The sequence below is a fragment of the Gorilla gorilla genome, chromosome 9, assembly GCF_029281585.2.
Source record: "Gorilla gorilla gorilla isolate KB3781 chromosome 9, NHGRI_mGorGor1-v2.1_pri, whole genome shotgun sequence".
In the NCBI taxonomy this organism is placed as follows: Eukaryota; Metazoa; Chordata; class Mammalia; order Primates; family Hominidae; genus Gorilla; species Gorilla gorilla.
The window spans coordinates 95,998,445-96,022,452 of NC_073233.2; the positions used below are offsets into that span (position 1 = coordinate 95,998,445).

The window sequence follows — 24,008 nt, forward strand, 5'->3', positions numbered from 1 at the left end:
CTGAAGAAAGGCACCTCTCACCAGAAAGGTATAAAGTAGTTGCTCAATAAATTTGAGAGAAAATAAAAAGGAATCAAAGAAATTTCTTACAGTTTAAGAAATGGCTGGGTGTGGCGGCTCACACCTATAATCCCAACACTTTGGGAGGCTGAAGTGGGCGGATCACTTGAGGTTAGGAATTCAAGATCAGCCTGGCCAACATGGTGAAACCCTGTCTCTACTAAAAATACAAAAATTAGCTGGGCATGGTGGCATGTGCATGTAAACTCAGCTATTCGGGAGGCTGAGGCACAAGAATTGCTTGAACCCAGGAGGTGGAGGAGGTTGCAGTGAGCCGAGATCGCGCCACTAAACTCCAGTCTGGGCGACAAAGTGAGACTCCATCTCAAAACAAACAAAGAAACAAACAAATAAACAAACAAACTTCAGTTCTGATTTTGTGGTTGTTTTTATAGAATTCCACTGATGCAAATAGATTCAAAAGGACAATACCTTTGCCAGAATAAAGATGTTTTTGCTTCAACTGTGAACTTTAAAAATGTTAATTTTGTTGCTGAGAACCACTTATGATATATTACATGCTTTCTTGCATTATAAAACATTATTCAGAAGACAATATGGCTCTTCTTACACATCCTGGGTACCTTTTATTTTTTCTCTTTTGCCTCTAGTTGTTATTATGTATATGTAATTATAGGTCTATAACTAATGAGCCAATTCTATAGACTGACATTTTAAGGACAAATATGGCTTAAAATGAATAAGATGGAGTTATTTTTAATATACACATACACACATATTTCTTATTGAATGAAACAGAACAAAAATGTTAACAGTTAAATGAATTAGTGGTTTGATTACAAATAATTTTAATCTTATATTTTATAATTGTGATCATTTTCTAAGTTTTCTATAAAATGCATATGCAATTCTAATATTCATATTCAAAGGTGTGGAACAAAAAAAAACATCAATAAATTTTGAACCAAGGATAGTGTAGGAAGTTCTAATATCTTTAATTTGCCTTTGAAGCCCAGAAAATAGGAAGGGAGAGCACATTTGGAAGTATTCCACAAACTGGAAAATAGAAATACCTAAGAATGAATGGAAAACTGTGTAGGTTATTCTCACAGATGGGAAACAGTCCATAAAATTGAGTGTGGAAACAAAATAAGGACAGGATGCTCAGAAACAGAAATTCTAACTATACAATCATGAGTAATCCAAGGAAGAAGAAAAAGGAAACCCATCTAAAAGAAGCTAGTTTGACTACAGGAACATCTCAGGTAAAATCAAGTTTAAAAATAACATGTACAAAAGACAGAAGGAGAAGGGAAGTGAACGCAGAACAGATTCGAGCAGTGTCTGAACTCATCCACATGGGCTCAGGAAGCTAAAATGAAGTCTAAGGACAAACTTGAAGAAAATACTAAAGGCAGAAAAAGACCGTTTTGGAGTTTATTCAGAGCAAAAGTATTATCACTGAAGAGACGGACTAGCACTACAAGTTTAGCAGACTGTGGACACAGAGAATGGAGATCTAAACACAATAAACTAACTTCATTTTCTTCCATAATAAGGATTTCAGACTGAGCAATCAGGAGACTGCTTTGAACATCTGATCTTTAGTATAATGCCCCTCTTAATGTCCCTACTGACAAGGTGACTATGGGTTGGTTCCAAAGTAAAATGGCTAGATTTGTATGGGCTCAAACTGTGCCTGAAGACTATTAATTATTTAATTACATTAAATAAGAATAGTTTCTCAGGTGGTAGTATAGGACTCAAACCCCTGTCCAGAAGTAGCCTCATTTTTATCAGAAGATTGGATGAAGTCATAAAAGGCATACTTATCAAATTTTTGTTAGACCCAAAGGCAGAAGCGAAACTGACATGAGGGATGAAATTAGAATTTTAGAATGTTCTCAGAATGATGACTACTTCAGTTCATTGTTGGTAAGTATAAATTAGTTCATCAATTTTGAAAACCTATGAAAATATGTGATAAGAACATAAAAATGTCCATTCCCTTTGATCTAGTAAATCTAAGAGTAAGCCTTAATAAAATAATCTTAAACATATAAAATAATTTATGTACAAAAATACCCATCATTACATTATTTAAAATAGTAAAAACTAAAAATGTATTGTAAGAAAAAGAGGGTTAATGATAGGGGATATTATGAACATCCTTATAATACGGTATTGTTCAGTTATTAAAAATTATATTTACAAATAGTTCACCATAGAAATCCTTATAGTACATTTTTTAAGTTGCACACAATATGATATAATTAAGAAGTATGACAATGTTAGCAGTGATTAATCCTGGGTAGGAATTTCTGTGTGATTTTTTTTCCATTATTAATTTCCATTTTTCCTAAACAAGACAGATTTATTTTCTCTAATTTGGCATTTCAAATTTTACCCTGGCTATCAATATGCAATATCTCCTCTTCCTTTTTAACAGAATGCTGATTTTTGCATAGGTAGCTAAAACTTTATTTCCCTGGCTTCCTTGTGCTAACTGCAGTTATGACTAATGAAATATAAACAGAAGTCTACTAAGTAGGGTTTCCTATAAAACTATCAATTTCTGAACTTTAATCTATGGCCATACCACTTTGAATGTGCTTGATCTCATCTGATTTCTAAACTTAAAAAGAGGGGCAGGCAGAGTTAGTTGTTACACGCCTTTTACTCTTAACCTTTCCAGGATACTTAATCCTGCCCAGAAACTAATATGACAGACAGAATTCTAATTCTAATGTTCCCAAGATGTCCACCTCCTAGGGTCATGCCCATTGAGTGCAGGTGGGACCTATGAACAGGACAGCATAGTCAGTCCCCTTGATTAGGCTCCCTTTCATAAGACTTCATTGTAGCAAACTAGAGAGAAATTCTCTTTCTAACCTTGAAGAGGTAAGCTGCCATGCTGTAAAAAGGCCACACGGTTAAGAACTCAGATCAGCCTCTAGGAGCTGACAGCAACCCCCAGGCAACAGCCAACAAGAAAACAGAAACCTCAGTCCTACAACCACAAGGAACTGAGTTCTGCCAACAACCTGAATGAGCATAGAAGAGGATCCCAAGGTTTAGATGAGAACACAGCTATGACCAGCATCTTGGTTTTAGCATGATGAGAATCTGAGTAAAGGACCCAACCAACCTGTGCTAGGACTACTGACCCATGGAAACTGTGAAATCATAAATGTGTGTTATTTTAAGCTGTCAAGTTTAAGGCAATGCATTACACAGGAAAAGAAAACAGAAACAAATGCCCTCATCTTATAACCATAAGGGAGAAAGTCACGTGCTGAGGCTGGTGATCCAGGAAGTTGAGCCATTTATGAGGTCCTCGAACTGCAGTTCCAGCCCTGGGTACATACCTCAAGACTTGTTTCATGCTATAAATGAGCTCTTCTTTGGTTAAGTCACTATTTTTAGGGTCTCTTTCAAATATAGACAAACACAATTCTAACTGAAATAGATGTTTTACTTTTCTTTTTTTTTTGAGACAGTGTTTCACTCTTGTTGGCCAGGCTGGAGTACAATGGCACGATCTTGGCTCACTACAACCTCTGCATCCCAGGTTCAAGCGATTCTCCTGCCTCAGCCTCACGAGTAGCTGGGATTACAAGCATGCGCCACCATGCCCAGCTAATTTTTTGTATTTTTAGTAGAGATGGGGTTTCTCCATATTGGTCAGACTGGTCTTCAACTCCTGACCTCAGGTGATCCACCTGCCTTGGCCTCCCAAAGTGCTGGGATTACAGGCATGCGCCACCATGCCCAGCCTAGATGTTTTACTTTTAAGGGTAAAAATAATAGATTAAAAATGAAATTGGAATTATAGCTTGAAATCACAGAATAATATTTAATAGATATTAATAATAAAATTCTACATGTGAGTTCAAGTTATCAATAGTTTAAATGCACAAGATTTCATTTGACAGCATATTATTTAGAAAAATAAGGGATTCTTAGTTGACCATAAGTATAACATGTCTCTAACAGTTTGATACAGCTGTTGAAAATAAATTAATGTAGTGAACTACTGCATACAATAGAAATATTGTGGCCTAGGAAAGATAGGTTAGAGTCCCATTATCCCATGCTCTGTTCAGTCTACATCTAGTATACTGTCAACAGATCTGGCCACTCCATTTAAACTGGCATATGGACAGATTACAGTGTCCAGGTAAGACAACCAGAATGGTAAGGGTTCCCAAAGCCAATTCACTTGAACAACAGCAGGAGTTCTTAATAAACAAGTCTTACCAAAGAGTGAAAAGTCATTCTGTGCTGGGAATTTGTGAAAGCCAAATAAGAAAATAAATGTTGGAAACCTCCAAAATTTGAAAGTTTTAAACAAATGTTATATATTAACACTTTGAACATTCATGGCAAATAACAAAAGCTGACTTTCAATCTAGATGATGAACTCATTTACAAAGTTTCTGAATATTTTGGCCCTTTTGTAGACCTGAAGTTTAGGCTTGCTACTATGCTCTTTAAGTTAGATTTAAAAATCTCTAACTACTATAAAGTCTGGTCAAAGCTTACTCCTGTTACACCCTAGACACCTCTGACCCATGCTAGACCTCCCAGTGACTTAAAAGAAAATACACTGTTGACAGAATAGAGGGGGATAATCATTTAATAACCTTATTTTCCTACTTTAATTTTTAGACCCACCAACTAGCAGAAACACAGTAAGTGAATGCAAGTTTTGATTATTTAATGAGAGAACCAATGATGTATAATCTGACTTTTTTTCTTGTCCAAAATCTTCCCAGTTTACCACTCAGAAGAATAGCATAGAAAAAAAAGAGTGAAAAGTCAGGCTACTCAAAAGTAATCTGATTAGGGCTGTCTACTGAGGAGAGTCCACTGAGTTCTAGTCTTAGCTATTTTGAAATACACCTATGCTACCTCTACTACTTCCCCTCTCTGGGGCCTCATTTTTTCATCTAAATGTGGGAATGCCAAGAGATTAGTCCTTAGTCCTTTTCTCTTTTCTATCTATACTCATTCCCAAGGTAATCTCATTCCAAAGGGATCTTTAAATATTACCTATACAGACATAACAACCAAACATATCTGCAGCCTGGACTTTTCTCCTGAACTGCAGAATCATACATAACTACTTACTTTACATCTGCTCTTAGATGTATAGTAACCTTTTAGACTTTAACATACAAAAAAAAGAATCTTGTATCTCTTACCCATTGATCCCTCTGTATCTCAGGACCTCATTCAAAAACTGCCATCTCTATTTATTTTATTTTATTTTTTTGAGATGGAGTCTTGCTCCGTCACCTAGGCTGAAGTACAGTGGCGCAATCTAGGCTCACTGCAACCTCCACCTCCTGGGTTCAAGCGATTCTCCTGACTCAGCCTCCTGACTAGAGGGGACTACAGGTGTCTGCCACCATGCCTGGTTAATTTTTTGTATTTTTAGTAGAAATGGGGTTTCTCCATGTTGGCCAGGCTGGTGGCAAACTCTTGACCTTAAGTGATTCCCCTCACCTCGGCCTCCCAAAGTGCTGGGATTACAGGCGTGAGCCACATCACCTGGCCGCCAATTCTATTCTTACAGTTGCTTAGGCCAAAAACTGTTGAGACATCCTTAAATCCTCACTTTCTGTCATTACCTTTACTTAAATTGCTAGGAAATCCTGTGTCTGAAGAACATTCATAAATACAAGGTAGAATTTGAGTACTTCTCACAATCTCATTCTTAAATATTGCGATAGCATCCCAGCTGATCTGCTTCCAACCTTTCTCACTATAATTCAGGTTCAACAAAACCACTGCAACGATCCTTTAGATCAAATTATATCACATCTCTGATCAAACCCAATGGCTTCTTGCACAGAAAATGCTCTCTCACAAAAATCCAAAATTCTTACAATTATCTAAAAACTCAACAGGACCACATCACCTCTCTGACCTCACCTCTATCACTCTGCTATTGCTCACTCTGCTCCATCTTCACTGGCTGCCTTGCTGTTCCAAAAATACAGCTGTCAATTCCTGCCAGAGTGCCTCTGCTCATGCTATACCCACTTCCTCGACCATTTTCTTTCCGTGAATTTATATGGCTCAATAGTGCTCCTCTTTCAAATATTTACCTTAAAAACAACAACAACAACAAAAACACCCTCTTGATGAAACCTTCCCCGGTCACCCTGTCTAAAACTGCTTACTTCTCTTTTTACTCCTCCCTATATCCCACATGTTACATATGCCACACAAGCTCCCCTGCTTTCATGTTCTGCTTAGCACTTATCTCCACCTGACAAACTATACATTACGTTTATTTACCATTTTATAACCTGTCTTTACTCACTATAATGCAAGTTCCAAGGTGAGAGGGATTTTATCTATTTTGTCCACTGGTATAGCCCTAATGCCTAAAATAGTACCTGTAACATAGAGGTTCTCAATGATTATTTGAAGAATAAATGAATAGATAAAACCATAAAATAAAGTACTTAGACCACAGGTTAAGTTAAACTGCTCGCCACATCTAATATTCTTGTGTTTCCATGCAAATGGTAGAGAAGATATATAATGGCATGCTACTTTGGGGGTTAAATATGGGTTTCAACTACTGTGGTAATGCTAGATCTCCTTCAACTCTGATAGTTTGCATTTACTGCTCATGACTGTCCTTCTTTACAAAAATCTGAAACACAAAATCTAAACTTATTACCAGATGAAATAGAACGTGACAATAGTCTTCCAAAGAAACTCTTCCTTTTTAAAGAGACTCATCCAGGAAGAGCTACCATAACGAGCCTTTTGCGATGGTATTTAAAAATGGGATTTACAACATAATGTTTCAGAAACATATAGTATACTGGCATCTCAATGCTGTCATTCCTCTTTCATTTTGAGAACCCCAGGGGAAATGAAAGCTAAATAATTTGTCTTACAGCTAACCAACAATTTTTACTTACACTAGAAAATTCAAAGTGACTGGGAATTATGCAAGTTCTCAAGAGAGAACTTCTTTCCTCCGGAGCAAGCTTTGACAAGTAAAATTATTCTCAAAGAGTGACTCCACTTCATTTAGTTCAAGGAAATGGATTTACAAATCTTCAGCATTCTGTCATTGGCTTTTCTACATTATCCCTAGGGCTATTCCATCACTTTAGGATATCTCTGGACACCACAGGCTAACCCAGCCTTTGAGCACTCCCCTAGCATGTTAGGTCCACAGACAGGCTACAGAGGAGCTGCTGCTGCTCCTCACTTTTGCCTAATGGGATATTGATTTTCCCTCCAGTCTCAGCAGGCTTTCTCAAGAAATCAATACCTCGGTCGCAGTGAAGTAGATGGAGATGAAACAGAAGGCCTTGGGAGGGTAGGACTGTCATCCACAAATCTAAGGGCGCTTCAAATGTGGCCAACAAGACACATCAGAGAAGGCAAAGGACCACAAAACAGAGGTCAGGCAAAATCAATACTAAAAAAGTAAAGTAACAGAGAAGGAGAGGGCAAACGTGTCTTAGTAACATAACCCTTTCTAAAACAAGGAAGCCACTCTGCCCAGGGTTGAAGATCAAGAAAGTTAACATTGGTTCTGACAGAAGAGACAGGGCCTTTGTCTACTGGCTTTTTTAAAAGTAGAAAGCTGGAAAGAATGAGAACATGTGCAACAGCATTCAAAAGATTTGCACACATTTTTAGAAATCTAAAAGTAATAGAGAAGTAGTAATAGGTTTAGCAGAGTATAGATAGTATGGTCTAAAGGGTGTATAGAGGGAGATACGGAAAATAGTAGGGCTAATTAATTCCCTCAAAATCCAAGAAGCTCAACACTTACACAGTAATTGTAGTTGAAATCAGGGAGACTGGTTGAAAGTCCAAATGGGGACATCAACTCTGTCCCTTCTCCATTCTTAGGATACCAGCAGTCAGACATTTACACCCCAAGTCAAATTCTGGTTTATCTTCTGAATAAACTAAAGAAAGGAGACTTGAGACTCAAGAGACACCAACTAGCATGCCCCTGTAGGTGGTATGGAGATGGAAAAAATAATCAACTAAAGGCTGCAAATATGGCAGCTGGGCTACTCCTTCCCTCTACTAAGAACTCTGACATCTTCACCCTTAGTGGGAAAGAAGAGTTTTTCTATAGAGAAAAGACCTTCAACAACTGACATGTAGTCCCCAGTGAAAACCAACCTAAAGCAAAACCCACAAATCAACAATCACCGTAGCCACTATTCAACAAGCCTTTCTAGACACACAGAGCTCAGTATCTGCTTTTGATTATCTTGCTCTCAAAATTTTTAAAGGGACCATCAACATAAAATAGAAGAACAAAAGTAGACTGAAAAAATAATTCTAATGAAATAGATAATGCAAAAGTCAGAAAAAACTTCAGAAAAATAATTCAGCATCTTCACAAGTATGATAAACTATCACATTCTTAGGATTTTTGAAAAAGAATAATCAGGATAAAATTGAGTTATTCAAAATTAAAACTATGATTGCTGAAATCAAAAATTATAATAAAAGACTGGAAAATTGCAGCAAACTAGTAAACAGAATAAAACAAAAATTGCTAAAGTGCTGAAAATATGTGAAAAAATCATAAGCTCATAGACTTAGTTCAGGTTACACCAAACTAGGAGTTTCATAAAGAAAGAACACAGAAAACAATAGGAAGAAAATTATCAAAGAAATAACATTTTTCAGAACATGAGTTTGTAAGTTGAAAGAGCTTACAAAGGGCCCAGAACAATAAATGAACAAAGGTTTATATAAAGCACAGGATTGTGGACTTTCAGATTACCAGGGGTAAAGAGATGATTCTAAAAACTACCAGACAAAAGAAAACAGCTTATGCACAAAGCTTTAAGAATGAGAATGGTATGAGACTTCTGAAGAGTAATGCTAAATGCTGTATTACAATGAAGCAATGCCTTAAAGTTAAAAGGGGAAATTATTTTAAACCGAGGAATCTATACCCATCTAGAGAGTTAAAATTGTGTGAGGGTTAGAAAATATGCATTTGAAGATATCAAGTACCCAGAAATGTCATGCAGCTTTTCCTAAGCAGCAGCAGGAGGCTATGTTCCAGCAAAACAGGACAAATAAATGGAATCCAGGAAGCAGGCAATCCCACACACAAGAATGTCAAAGCAAAGTCCCAGGATTACAGCCGTGTGCTGGCTCTACAGGGCATTCAAAAAAAAATTGCATAAGGAAAGGAGAGGATTCTGGGATGGAGATCTCCAAGACAAAACTAGTCTCAACAGAATAAACAATATAATGGAAATTTTTTAAAACATTAAGGAATATTCATTGAAAATAAGCACAGACAGCAAACTATGTGAGTGAATAATATTTTCATATCTAATGATATAAACCACGATTTTTGTCATGATTCAACCAAAAGCAGTGATAGAATTTTACTGAAAAGATGGGGAAGTGGGGGAAGTAGGTAAGAAAATTAAATTCTCATCTAGAAAAGCAAATTATTAATGAGTATGTAGAAATCTAATAAATCAAGAAATAGCAATATAAGACTGTCATTTAGACACAGAGAAGTAAAAAAAAATAGGGAAGAAGAGATCTGAATAGAGAGAGTTGGGTTCTAATTTTGACTCTGCCACCTGCTAACCATAGGATAATGGGTAAATTGTTTAACTTCTTTAAGTCTCAGTTCCTTAATATATAATATGGGCATAGTAATAGCACCTATTTCATAAGGGTTTGTGAGAAGTAAATGAAATAAATAAAGCACTTACTACAAGACCTGTTAAACATGCATTTTATATATACAATTTTTATTCTTCTTCTTCTTTTTTTTTTTTTTTTTTTTGAGGCAGAGTCTTGCTCTGTCGCCCAGGCTGGAGTGCAATGGCGCGATCTCGGCTCCCTGCAAGCTCCGCCTCCTGGGTTCACGCCATTCTCCTGCCTCAGCCTCCCGAGTAGCTGGGACTACAGGCGCCCACCACCACGCCTGGCTAATTTTTTTTGTATTTTTAGTAGCGACGGTGTTTCACTGTGTTAGCCAGGATGGTCTCGATCTCCTGACCTCATGATCCACCCGCCTCCGCCTCCCAAAGTGCTGGGATTACAGGTGTGAGCCACCGTGCCTGGCCTATTATTCTTAATATTGAGATTCGCATGGTCTTGTTTTGACAATCTTATGATGACTGATAATGATAGGTAACTCTGCAGTAACAACATGTTCTTGATTAGATATCTTAGAAAAATGATGAGAAGCTTGTTTTTGCTTTCTAAAAATGAAATACCCAGGAGTTCCTAAAGGTGGGTTCCTAATGCCACACTGCACAATATCCATTAAAAAGGAGTTCTCAGTGCTTCCCTTCAGTCTTCCTTTGAGGCCTCTCTTATTCTTGGCAACCCAGATTAAACACCAAAGAAGCTGCATCACTCACAGGTGGGGGTAACAGCTTTTTCTTCAGCTGCTCTCACTGCTCTTGTAAAAGCCATCAAATTATCTGGAACTTCATACTATATTGTAAATATTTGTTTATTTTGGTGCCTTCCAGGAGTTGAACCTAGTAAGAAACTGTGCCCTCTATTATCAGTGCCCCAGTGCTTAGGAAAGTGCCTACTTGAATATATAGTAGGTATTCAGAGAATACTTGGAGAATGAATAAATGAACAAATAAATGAGTTAACAAATTCCAACACAATGCATCTTAACCAGGGTGCAAGTAAAAATCACCAAAGGAGTGTTTTCCAAAAACATATTCTAAGCCCCTCTAGACTTCTCTGAGAATAGGGCCAAGGCATCTGCAATCTTACCAAGCTCCTTACATGTCCCTGATGCACAACTTTTACAAGAATCACTGTCATGGAATAGATAGAGTGCTAGACTGGATCTGAAGTCTAGGCCTGGTCTCACCAATGAAAATAATTGAAAATCCTCCCCAGAATTCTGTTTCTTTCTTAGTAAAAAAGACAAATTTGACAGCCATTGCAGGTGGCTCAAATGACAGTAGCTAAAACTCAAATGAGAGATACATGTAAAACAGGATTATAAGAATTTCAGTGAAGAAAATTGCTATATTCTGGTCCTGGAGTGTGAAGGAGGAATGACTTGCATAATTCGGTGCACAAGCTAATGTCAGATTCTTATGGAATGTTATGTGGCATTGCCAAGCAAAGAATTTGCAAATCTCAGTTGAGGGCCCAAGGCAAGGCATTAAGGTAGGGGGTGCAGCTTCCCTCACCTTCATTTTTCTTCTTTACTTCTCCATCCACACTGCAGGGCACTACAATCTCCCTCCTGTGCGGTTTCTAAAGAGCTTTCTGGATGAAAGGAGTTACATAATGTGGAGTCCTCCTGGGAACTGCAGCAGTAAATTAATTTTTCTGCTTCTACACAGTTATCTAAGGACATAAATACTCCGCACAGGCAGGGCCAAGAATAATAGAATAAAATAATCTTTTGAAAGATTCCTTAAAAGGCAGTGCATCAAAATATTCTTTTCCATCCAATAAACACTGACCAAGTGATTACTCTCTGCACACAAGCCATTGTGCTGGGTAATGACCAGGAGGATTCACAATGCAGTGCAGGGGCCAGCCCCATAAGGAAATCATCTTAACACAGCATGGTAAGGTATAGGAGAGACTGTAACAGGTAATGCTAGAGCCAAGTCCTGAAGGAAGACTGAGAGACAGGTGCATAAAGCTAGGAAGCATGTTCCAGGCAGGGGAAATACCAAGGTGTGATGGGGGACTTGATGCAGTTTAACACAACCATGGAATAAATGGAAGGAGTAGAGATAAGCTTGGAGAAGCAGAAAAAAAATCTCACTATTGGGGTCTTCTATGCTCAAGAATGAGGGGTTTCTAAAGAATGTGTGACCTGGTTATATGGTGTCCAGCTTGAGTGTCTGTGTGGATGTAGGGTCTCCAAATTGGATAATTATATTTCCAGAAAAGCCGATGAATTCCGTTTCAGATATGTTGGGTTTGAGGAGTTCTCTGAGTGATATCCAAGTAGAGATCCAGAAGGATATGGAAGTCTGAAGTTTTAGAAACAAGTCCATGGCTAGAGATAGAGATCGAGGAGGAAAGATCCAGGCTCAAAGATAACATGCCTTACTTTCTAGATGTTTTATTCCTCCCACAGACTCATGGAAACAGGCCTACAAGGATTCTTTTTTCTCAGATAGAATCAAGGCAGACCTGACTCTGTCCCCACCCCCTAGAAAACAGCAGAACCAACTGGGCACAAGACATATTTTTTTGATCACTGTTTAATTGTGGTCTCAGTGGGGAGTGATTTTGCCCCTCCAACCAGAGGACATTTGGCAATGTCTGGAGATATGTTTGATCATCACAACTGATTGGGGTGTTGGGTGCTACTGATCTTAAGTGGGTAGAAACAAGGAATGATTCTAAATATCCTACCTTGCACAGTACACACACTCTTCCCTCCCAATCCCAGCTAAGAATTATTTGGCCCCAAATGCAATAGTGCTGCGGTTGAAAAACCCTACGCCTTATATTAGGATTTGCCAAATTTTCTAAGGAAAAGGCACTGATTTCATAAGAGTTGTTATTTAGTTGGCATTTGTCTTTTAATAAAAATCAAATATGTTCATCCTTTGATTTTTGGACATTACTAAGAAACTGTTGAATCTTTGAGTTCAGACTTCTACAGTCCATTAGGATTCTCAGCTGGAAGGGTTTATGCTAATGGACATGGTTTGACACACCACAAAGCTTTGCTCTCTGTTTCCCCTCCACCTTATCCTTCAGCCTCATTGAACCTCAGCATTGTCAGCACTTTCTGTTATTTCTCAACTCCATGCCTTTCACGTGCTGTTTCCTCTGCCTAGAATACCTTTCTCCTTCCATCTCTGCCTTTGGAAATTCTACAGATTTTACAAGTCTGTGTTCCCCTCCTACCTTCCTACCCTCATACATCATATGGCCTCTACAGGTTTCCTCAAGAGGTGTCCTCTCTCCAACCGACATGCCTGGTACTACCTAGGAGATAGATATATGCCAGGCCAGCTCATATAGTACAGTTCAGCCATCTCTTCTGATGGATGGTCCTTGCCTAGAGAGATGAGGCCATGGTGTAGATAGCTCTCTGAGTGACTGCATCCTTCTGACCTCAGAAAAACAGGCCTGTCCTCAACTAGACATAGCTCTAGGGTCACAAGGAATTCTGAATCTGAGAAAGACTGCTGAGAAGCATGGAAACATTTTTGCAGATCATGGAAAATGTGGGCTTTTACCAGATAGCTAGGGGTCAGAATCATGACACAAGGCTGCATGGCTTTGAGCAAGTCCCTTAATCATACCACAACTCCTCCACATGGAAAACGGGGATAATGCTTCATTATTGTAGGAATTAGTGATAATAGCTGTGAAATGCCTGGAAGGTTCTTAGTATGCAATAAATGATTGCCCTCTCTACAAATAATTAAAGTTGCACACATAATTTCAAGAGATTCTTGGAGCATCCTGTGCACCGAAGCATGGATCCTCTTTTACAGCCAACCCATGGTGTCATGAATTGCTTAAGTCCCTTTCCATAGGTATCTGTAGAAAAATGTATTGGAGTCAGGCAATTCCTGAAGAACGAGTTAATACTTAGCCAGAGCAAGAATTATTTGTTGGGGGCAGAGTATCAGAATCAGGGATTCTAATTTGAGTTCTGAAGACTCCTTACTACTAAAGCCAGTATATTTTTCTATGTTTCTTCTCTCACACCCAGAGCTGGACTTTGTTGTGCAAAATGAAATACAGACAAAGAATGTCCATTGCATTATAATCCCATACAGCGTGACCAACATGGACAAAAGCAGAAAGATGAGAAAAAGGTAGTTCTGACAACGGCTAGACAAAAAGTATATGTGAGAAAAGGCCTTTCCCTTATCCAACTCACCCAACAATTCCATGTGAATCGCTCCATTTTGTCACATTTCTTGGAAGACGTATTTACACATCTGTATATCTGTCATTAGACTTGAAACTCCTAGAGATCAGGACCACATTTTACTCATTTATCTATCCCAGTCCCTGGTCTACCATGTATCAATTGCTCAATAAATACTTATTATATAAGGTCAGACTAGAAAAGGTTATACGGTAGTGCAATGTGGTGGTTGGGTGGCTAAGCTGTTCTGTCAGCACATCTAGCTTGAAATGCTGACTCTTTGATATACCACAATGAGATCTTTAGCTAGTCACTCTCTAATTTAAACTTTAATTGCTTCATCTGTGAACAGAAAAAGTAACAGTACTTACTGTACAAGATTATTTCAAGGATAAGCTAAAATGTATGTAAAGCCACTAGCAGAGTGGTTGGCTAAAGAGAAGTTATTCTTATCTTGAGACATCAGTGATAAACTTTGAAGCATAAAGGGTCAGATGGTAAATAATTGAAGCTCTTCAGGCTATAAGGTCTCTGTTACAACTGTTTAACTTTGTAGTTGTAACATAAAAACAGCCATTGATAACATGTAAACCAATGAGCACAGCTGAGTTCCAACAAAACTTTATTTACAATACAGGGCAGGCCATATTTGGCCCACAGATCATAGTTTGCTAATGCATGTTCTAAGGTGTCTAAATTTAAATCATTAAGAAGTAGAACCTACAGAAGATGCTTGAACTAGGCAGTGACAAAATCAGTCATCCTTTGAGCAGGTTAAGTTTTTAACAGCATGCAAAACACTACTTTGAGCAAAGTCTGGAGTCAGGTTATTATGATTGTCCAAACATGAAACAGGAAAGATCTGAGCTCTAAGTAGTGAAAATATGAACCATGCAGAATATAATGACATATGCAACACCCTGCCTTCTACAAACTGAACTATGGTTATAGCCGCTGATCGTTCATTTCTATTCTCCTATTACACAGTATCTGAGTCACGGGTGGATCTCAGATTGTCTAGTAAATTATAAGCATTGACGTAGGGAACCTCTAGAGAATTGATTAGCTAAAGATAAAATATTGTTATTAATTTATATTGATCCTTAAATAGATAACTAGCTTGAATTTGAGACTCATACACTTCACCTATTCCCAACTTCAGAAAACAATTTTCATTCTTCATGTAGGGCATCAATAATCTGTCAGAAGTGATGATTCAAATAGTTGTACTACAGACTGGTGGACATTATGTGAAACCACTATTAAACACAGCCATCATTTCCTGTATATTATGATTCTCAGTTTGCTCTGGTGTTAGATTTCAAATCAGGCCCTTCCTTTTATGTCCCTAAGTATAACGAGCTCAAATCAGATCAGCTAAAAATACAGGGTTAAATGTGCTGTGACAAATTAAGTCAGTGGAGGTATATCTTATAACTTCATCTAAATTATTTGGAGATGGATGCCTACAACCTACAATTGGTGGAATCTAGGTCATCTGCCTGTGCCTAGCTGCAAAGGAAGCAAAAGAAGAAAGTTTCATGAGTTCTTCCTGGAGAGGTGAGCTTCCTACGGCTGGAAATTCCCCAAAGATAGCAAATGTATTTAACAGTTGTTAGAAAGCCAAACAACATGAGAAATATACACTACACTGTGAAACATCCATTCCTCTCCCTAAAAGAAACGAATATCATCTTATAGAGAACAGTATTAGATATATTCCTTTTCTCAGCAGAAGGATACACATTAACATTTTTATTTTTAGCTTCAAAGAAGAGGCAAAAATTGAGTATAATTTAACGTAAGAAAGCTTCTTCCCAGGGCACCTGTTGCTGTTAGAACATTCTGGGAGAGACGGTGGGTCCAAAAAGTCACTATAAATAGCACAGAAAGAACCTAGGGTATCTGTCAGGAGTAGGACTGGGGTAGGGGAGCAAGAGCTGGAAGCACTAGAGGTTCTTTCTGTGAGTTTGACTTTTGTCCCCACTATTGCATAGGTACAACTTGCTCCATTCTTTCCCACCTACACTAGTGTTTGTGGTGGTGTATTTCTGAGCATAGCCACACCTGATCCACTCCATTATGTGAGCAGAATGGAGCAGGCTGGAAAGGGCTAAGATACAGAAACAGACCTTTTCACCAGAGTATGGCTTGTTGTGTGCATCACGGCTAGATCGGCGTATGGGCTGTGGGTAGAGACAGTAGGAATGGTGTAGAGTGTGCAAAGTGTGTGTCTACATGTGGTGGGATCAGATATTATGCATCTGGCCCCACATACATTATTTATCTCTCTTTTTTTTTTTTTTTTTTTTTTTGTGGGTGGGGATGGAGTTTTGCTCATGTCGCCCAGGCTGGTGAGCAATGGCGCGATCTCGGGTCACTGCAACCTCCGCCACCTAGGTTCAAGCAATTCTCCTGCCTCAGCCTCCTGAGTAGCTGGGATTAACAGGTGCCTGCTGCCAGCCCGCTAATGTTTGTATTTTTAGTAGAGATGGGGTTTCACCATGTTGGCCAGGCTGGTCTCAAACTCCTGACTTCATGATCCACTTGCCTCGGCCTCCCAAAGTGCTGGGATTACAGCCGTGAGCCACCGCGCTCAGCCACATTATCTCTTAATGTTCACAGTAGCTCTAGAAGGTGAGTGGGTGTGATTAGAGAGTGAATTCAAAAACAGCAACTGATGGAGATTCAGGCAATGGGCACCAAGAATGTACCAGGTAATTTGTTCAGCAGGTAGCAGAACCCAGTCAGCCTCTGAAATGGGCCCTGAAGACACACTAACAAGAGAAAGGCAGGGTCTTTATCCTAAAGAAACAGATCTGCCAAAGCAGATTGTAAGAATGGGATATGGGCACAGGAATACTAAAATATCCATTATTAGAGCTAAGGTATGATGTAGAGAGTAAAATAAGTTGAGCTCATGATCTACAGGGTGACCATGTAAATTTAAATTACAAATTAAAAATGAAGGTATTATTAATAATTATGCTGGAACAGCAGGTATAAACCAGGAATTTGGGGGGCAAAATGGGACACATGATTACCCCAATTATACATCACCTAGAGAATCCACAGACAGAATTCAAGGAAATACAGCCAAGAAAGCAAAAGAATGCAAAGGTTAAAAACCAAAGAATGTGACGCAGAAAAGACTATTTTCTTTCCTTTGGTTTTAATATTGGAAGAGATAATGTGAAAAACCAGAGACACCAACATGTATTTAATTTTTATTTTTTCTCTCTTAATTCACTTGCCAGCCAGGGGCTACCATGATTGCTCCAGCAACAGCATTAGTCATGAAAACTCTCATGGAAAGTTACTCCATAGGATTGAAGAGCAAGAGGGTAAATTTCCCTCAGCAGTGGGGTCAGTGGTAAGATGGGGGCTGGATTCAATGACTAACTCATCTAAAATCCTGCAAGATTCAACTGCAGAGATGTCAAAGCTGATGATGATACCTGAAGGATTTCTGCTGGATGTGCCCATGGGGACAAGGCCAGAAGTTTGACTCAGAAGCTTCAGCAATGTGAAGAAAGGAAATCAGGTATTTATCACCAGACATTATGTCGTCACTCAAAAGGACTCTAATTTTTAGAAGATTGACTGTCTAAAAGAAGGATACCTATGGGAAATGTTCTCTGATCTCAAAATGAAGGAAGGAATTCATAGCTATCCCCAAAATCTACCATCTCTGCTTCAGGCAGACAGTTTAATCTAGGCCTCAGTTCTGTAAATGTTGTAATACTATAGTCAGAAAGTTAGCAGAGCTTTATCAGAGATCTTTAAAAAGAATTTTAAAAAAGTTTGACACTCCAGTTTGTCAGTGCTGCAGGATTGTTTCTGAGCTTCTAAGTGTTGACTTTGAATACTAACCTGGCACAGGCAAGCCATTTTCGTTAAGACATTCAGAAGGACAACCTCAATAGCATTATGTATGGAAAAGAGATGTTGAACGTGCCTTCTGTATTTTACAATAAGGCCTTGTACTCTCTTGATTATATTAGCTTGTGAAATCTAATGCCCCCCTTCCCCAACACCGTACAAAGCTTCTCTTCAAAGTTCACACTTAGAGGGATTTGGAGGATTAGAAATCCAGTACCTAAGTAAGGTGGGTCAGCCAGTCCTAAAGGTACTAAACATTGTGTCCTTAATCAGGCAGTTTAACACTATAGTGGTTGAGCAAGGAATGTCAGAGTGAGGTGAAAAATGTCTTCAGAAGGTCTTTTGACCCACGGGTAATTTCAAGCTTCCCCACAGATTCATAGGCCTCTTCCTTTCTTTTTTCCCTTTCTTCTTATTAGCACTTAATAGGTATCACACACCATATATTTATGTTTTGTTGTTGTTTTTATCCATGAAGGCAAGGTTTTATCTGTTTCATAAGTTTCTACATTCTCAGTGCCCAGAACATTTGTCTGGCATGTAACAGGTATTTGATAATATTTATTGATTGAACGAATGAATGAATGAATAACAGAAGACTCCTCTCCCCACGTAAATACGGGTCATTCAGCCTAGTTTGCACTTACAATGTAATGTACTCAACAGAGAAAAGGAGTTCTCAAAGTCCTACTCTGTCTCCCTTGTGCCTGGAGGCTTCTGAGCTGAGAGTGACATTTTTTGAAAGAAAGCAATTTGAAGGAATACGCAGCAACTTTGGAGTGAAATTGAGTGTGGCACTAAAAGGAAATGAAAATAAGTGAATTCACCCACATTTTGGAATTAAAAAAAAAACAAACCAGCTAACATTCAAAAAAGAAAATAGCCAGGTGCGGTGGCTCACACCTGTAATCCCAGCACTTTGGGAGGTCGAGGCAGGCGGATCACGAGGTCAGGAGATCGAGACCATCCTGGCTAACACAGTGAAACCACATCTCTACTAAAAATACAAAAAAATTAGCCGGGTGTGGTGGCGGGCGCCTGTAGTCCCAGCTACTCAGGAGGCTGAGGCAGGAGAATCACTTGAATCCGGGGGGTGGAGCTTGCAGTGAGCCGAGACCACGCCATTGCACTCCAGCCTGGGTGACAGAGCGAGACTCTGTCTCAAAAAAACAAACAAACAAAAAAAGAAAATAGACTACAAAAAGATACCATGCTTGTTAAATTTCTGTAACTTAATCATACCTTTCAGTTGTGCTGTCTCCCCTTACAGCAAGAAATCCTTCAACCACATAAACTAAAAAGGTTCAAAGAGAGTCAAGAAATATAAAATGATGGGAAATGTATCCTGAACCAAAGGAAGAATCCCAAGAAACAGGGGAAATCAAAATTTTAAATAGAATGAAAGGGAAAAGCACACTGGCACACTGGGGCCTCAAAAGGAAGACAAGAACTCTCGCAACTGAGCAATAACAACTTTCCAAACATAAAAGCTAGTGACAGAAGAGCAAGGAGACAGGCATCAAGGTTCTCCAGGAATGGTTCAAACAAAAGAACATCCCACTGTGACAGAAAAAGTGGCACCACTGCCCTTTTCTTCCTCTCCATCAACTCCAATCCAAGTGCTTGCTTAATTGTGCTGGTCTTTGTAATTTGGTGGTATTCTCAAATCCAGGTTTTCTTTCCCATCTATAGCCACTACTCCAGTTTAAGGTCTCATTATGTTCCCACAGAGCATGGTAACTACCATGCCACTGTGTCTCCTGGTTCACTGCCCTCCAATCCGTCTTCCCATAGTTTCTCCAAGGCAAACTGGACCATTCTACTTTCCAGCAGAAAACCCATTAGAGGTTCCTCCTCAGCCTATTAGAATGATGACCATTCCAACAATATTTTCAAACCATTTGCTAATGAGGTGCACAAATGCTCACTATAAGGCCAAAGTGTGAACTCCATAAGTACGGAGCCCATGGCTATCTTATTCACAGCCGAATCCCAAAAACTAGCGTAGTACCTGTGCTCTACAAACATTTAATGTTTGAATAAAAGTGGAAAAATCATGATATAAAACCATGTAAAATGCAATCCTAATAGTGTAATTATATGCACACACACAAAAATCAAAAGCAAAAATGGTTATTCTTTTAAAATTTTAGTTATGGTTTTTCATGGATTTTCAAATTTTGCCATGAAAGTATTTTTTTTTTCTCCTGTGATACTGAGATTTTTAAAATACAGGCAAAAACAAAAAGAGAGTAGAACAAAAGCCAGGAACCTGACATATCAGATGGCAACATGAGGGAACAATGAGAAGTATATTATCCTCATCACACCCTACAGGATCCTTCATCTTCCAGCCCTGCCTCAGCTCCACCTCCCGCCACTTTTCTGCCATCCAGGGGAAACAGCATGGCCAAGCTATGCTGTGTTCTTCACATTTGTGCTTGCTGTCTATTCTGTGTTACCCCACTATTCCGGTATGCCCAATGTAGTGTTTGCCATCTTTTCTTTCCTAGGAGGAAGCACAATTCCTGATGTACAGGTGAACATATTAAATATTGATTGTGTAAATTAACTAACACATGAATAAGGCCTTTACTATAAAACCATACTCACCTAATAAAGCTGTGGTGAGGACTAAATAGGAAAATGCATGCAAAATATGCCTGGCTTATAGTAAGACCTCAGAAGGCAAACACAGTTATCAACTATTACTATTGAAACCTTGTACAAGTTGCTTTGCTCCTCTTGCCACAATGATCTTAAATTGTAGATAATAATTCCTGCCTTACCTACTCATTGCACTGAGATGAGAAAGAGCTTAGAGCAATTTGAAAACCATAAATCACTAAACAAACATATTATTATCATTATGATGATGGTGATGACTATGGGCCATTTTCTTTGTGAACCTTGCTTATATTAAGCTTATTATTTAAAGTCACACTACCTTTGCTGATGTTTCAAACCATCCTACGAAACCATGCTCCTTGCAGAACTGGTCCATCTTGAGGCCATTGTTCATGAGCACATCCTTCCCCTGGTCACATTTGTTGGCCAACAAAACGACTGAAACCGGTTTGCCATTAGGGAGACTTAACTTGGAGTCCAAATCATTTTTCCACTTTGCCACTGCTTCAAATGTGGCTGGCCTGGTGACATCGAAGACAATAAATGCACCCATAGCTTCTCGGTAATAGACCCTCGTCATGTTTCCAAATCTTTCTTGACCTGACACCAAAAAGAAATAAAAATAAAAATGTATTAAAATTGCAAACTGAATCATATTATAACTTCATGAAGCCTCCAAGATGAGCAAGTCAATCAGCAAAGTGCTTCGTCTTTATTGATAATCTTTAAAGAGTGAACTAAATATGCAATCATGCAGCTTTGTTCTTGATTTTTGAATTCAGAAGGGAATTCATCCATTTAACAAATATGTACTGAGAAATTTCTGTGTACCATGTAATATTCTAGACCTATGCAAATACAGTATTCCAGTAGCCACATATGGCTATTTACATTAAGTGAACAAAAACTAAACAAAATTTTTAATTCAAGTATTCTGTCACCCTAGCTAGCTACATTTCAAGCGTTCAGTAACTGCATGTCGCTAGTGCCTGCTGTATTAGACTATGCCAATAATGAAACATTTCCATCAGTATAGAACATTCGATTGGGCAACACTGTTCTAAATATTTGGGATACTCTGATTAAAACATAACCATCCCTGCCACCATGGAGATTACATTTTAATGGGAAGACAGACTCTAAACAATAAAGATAATAAATAACAAAATCATGGAGTATGTTTAAAAGGGATCCACAATCTAGTCCAATTAAAGGTTATAATACTAGCTACCATTCATTCATGTTTACTAACCATGAGAAATGTGATTTACATAAGTGATCATTAAGGTGCAATTATTACCCCCATTTTAAAGTGAGAAAATTGAGACTTAGTCTAAGTAACATTCTCACATCATACAGATAGTAAGCTTAAGAAATCATAATTCAAACCTGAGCTGTTTGAATCTAGGGCTCACAGTCTTTTACCAACATTAAATACTCTCAACCACTAAATTATAGGCTTGTACTCTCTCTTCCGCAGGCTTAGATACCAGGACCAGAGGACCATCCCTTTGAATTTGACTGAACAGATATTTATTGCACATCTATTATATCGATGCCAGTTTCTGGACTGTTGCTCAGAATGTAACAGTAAACTAGATAGTCTCTACCCTTAAATACTCTACAACCTATTGGATAAGAAAAGCTCTCCTACAGCAAAACACTAAATGAGTTTTGTTGTTGTTGTCTTTTTTAGGATAAGGATTGGTTTCAGAATTAGAATCAGCTGGAATCAATTTTGCTCTGATGCTTAACGTTCTGATTGAATATTGTCAAGTTTCTTAAGCACTCTAAGTTTATTCTTCCTTATCTGCAAATTGGCAATAATAATATGTACTGCAGAGTTTTCCCATGTGGATGAAGTGAATTAATATATGCAAAGCACCCAGCATAGTACCTTATACTTGAGTTTTCCTTCTCTTTTGGCAGCATGTTAAATAGTGTGAAAGACAATACGGCACAAGTTCTGAAATCAGAGTTTCAGATCAGAGTTTGTGACAAAAAAATTACAAGTATTTCAGCTGAATAACAAAAATGAACAAAATCCTACTACTTCTAACTCTGTCTATTAATGGTTGCTGAAGACAGGAGCTAATGAAGACTTGTATTTTCTGAACTCAAAACCCCAGAAGTATGTGACCAGACAAAGCCTTTTTATTCTGATTTGGGAATTTATTTATGTTAAGAGTCTTATAAAGTTATATAAATTAAAATAAAGTTAGTGTGTATTTAACAAGTCGACTTTTCTTGGAAAGAGTAAAATGGTAAAACTGGGATGTATCTAGGAAAATATAGGTTAACATATCTCTAAGAAGAACACTTTACCCTTAATTTTGAGCTAAAAACTTTATAATGGTAAGTTTTAATTCAAGTTAGCAAGCTGTTTTGTAGATGGCTATATTTACATTGGTAGTAGCATTGAAATTGTAAGAGAAGCCTCTCTAAACACTTAGGGAAAATGAATGAAGGTCGAGGGCTCTGGTCCCAGTGTGTGAGCCTGTGTGCACAAGCAAGTATCACTGGAAAAAAAGAGTATTTTGTCACAGCCAGCACATGACTATCTTACAGTATTTCTTACGTGGGTTATACCAGAGACGCATTTTTTTATCCCACAGTTGCCTAGTCAACGAAAGAAAGGGGCAAAATACTGTCCACATGACACGTAAGCCACAGATGAACTTCTAGTTTTCCCAAATAAGTTTTAAATTTCTTTTTTTCTTTTTAAATACCTGGTGCAAACAGTGATCTCCTTTGATACTGCCCAGAGTGGCCATGACATTTCAGAAAAACAGGGGAAAAAAGCCTTCTGTGACTACTCAGAACTTCCAAGGCCTTTAGGCTTTTAAAGGATGTCTTATGATCTCTTTCAAGGATCTAATCAGATGAAGAGCAAAGTCATGGGTTATTCAATAATCTGCTTGTCCAGAGGTTTTCATAGTAGAATAAGGCAGTCCTCAAGAATAAAGATTTTGCACTTTAAATATGTGATAAAGAGTTATTTTAAGACCATACAAAAAGCAATACATACGCTATAACTTCATAGAGAATCAAAAAGGAAAATATGTGTGTGTGTGTATATATATATGTGTGTGTGTTTGAGTTTGTGAATGTATGTGTGTCAGATCAGAAATAAGAAGACAGCTTGTTTCTAGAAAGAAAAGATGTTTATATGTTCAGGTCACTGAGCCAGGCCACTTGGAAAGTTTATATTTTTGGCATTCCAGCAAGAGGTCACACTTAGATCAGAGCATTTCTAGCACTCACATTTTCTCCTTCCTTTGTCAGCTGACAGTCCTCTTTGCTCTTTCTTATTCAAAGAATGAGAACCATGTGACTCAGAGTGAGTGCCTACTTTTGGGCAAAGTAGAGACCTGATGAATTCATCATAGTTAAATTTACTTTTTAAAAAAATGACTATAATTCAAAAACTTCCCTTGGTTTTAGATCACTTATTCAACACACATTTATGGAATAGCTAATGTGGCTAAAGCTCTATACTTTGTGCTGGAAATATACAGTTTTTGCCCAGGAGGAATTTCTAAACTAAGTTTTGTCACACTGGATTACTGCACTGAAAATAATCCACTTCCACATAGGTCCC

General features: G+C 38.2%; 1 protein-coding gene across 2 annotated transcripts in view; it reads right to left on the reverse strand.

Annotated features, from left to right (window-relative positions):
* Positions 1 to 24,008, reverse strand: part of RAB38 (RAB38, member RAS oncogene family) — a 326,770-nt gene that overhangs the window by 279,558 nt on the left and 23,204 nt on the right. For both annotated transcript variants that reach the window (XM_055355662.2, XM_004051946.3), the window contains exon 2: positions 20,727 to 21,007. In XM_055355662.2, the coding sequence (XP_055211637.1) occupies positions 20,727 to 21,007 (281 nt within the window). The remainder of the gene's footprint in view (positions 1 to 20,726; positions 21,008 to 24,008) is intronic.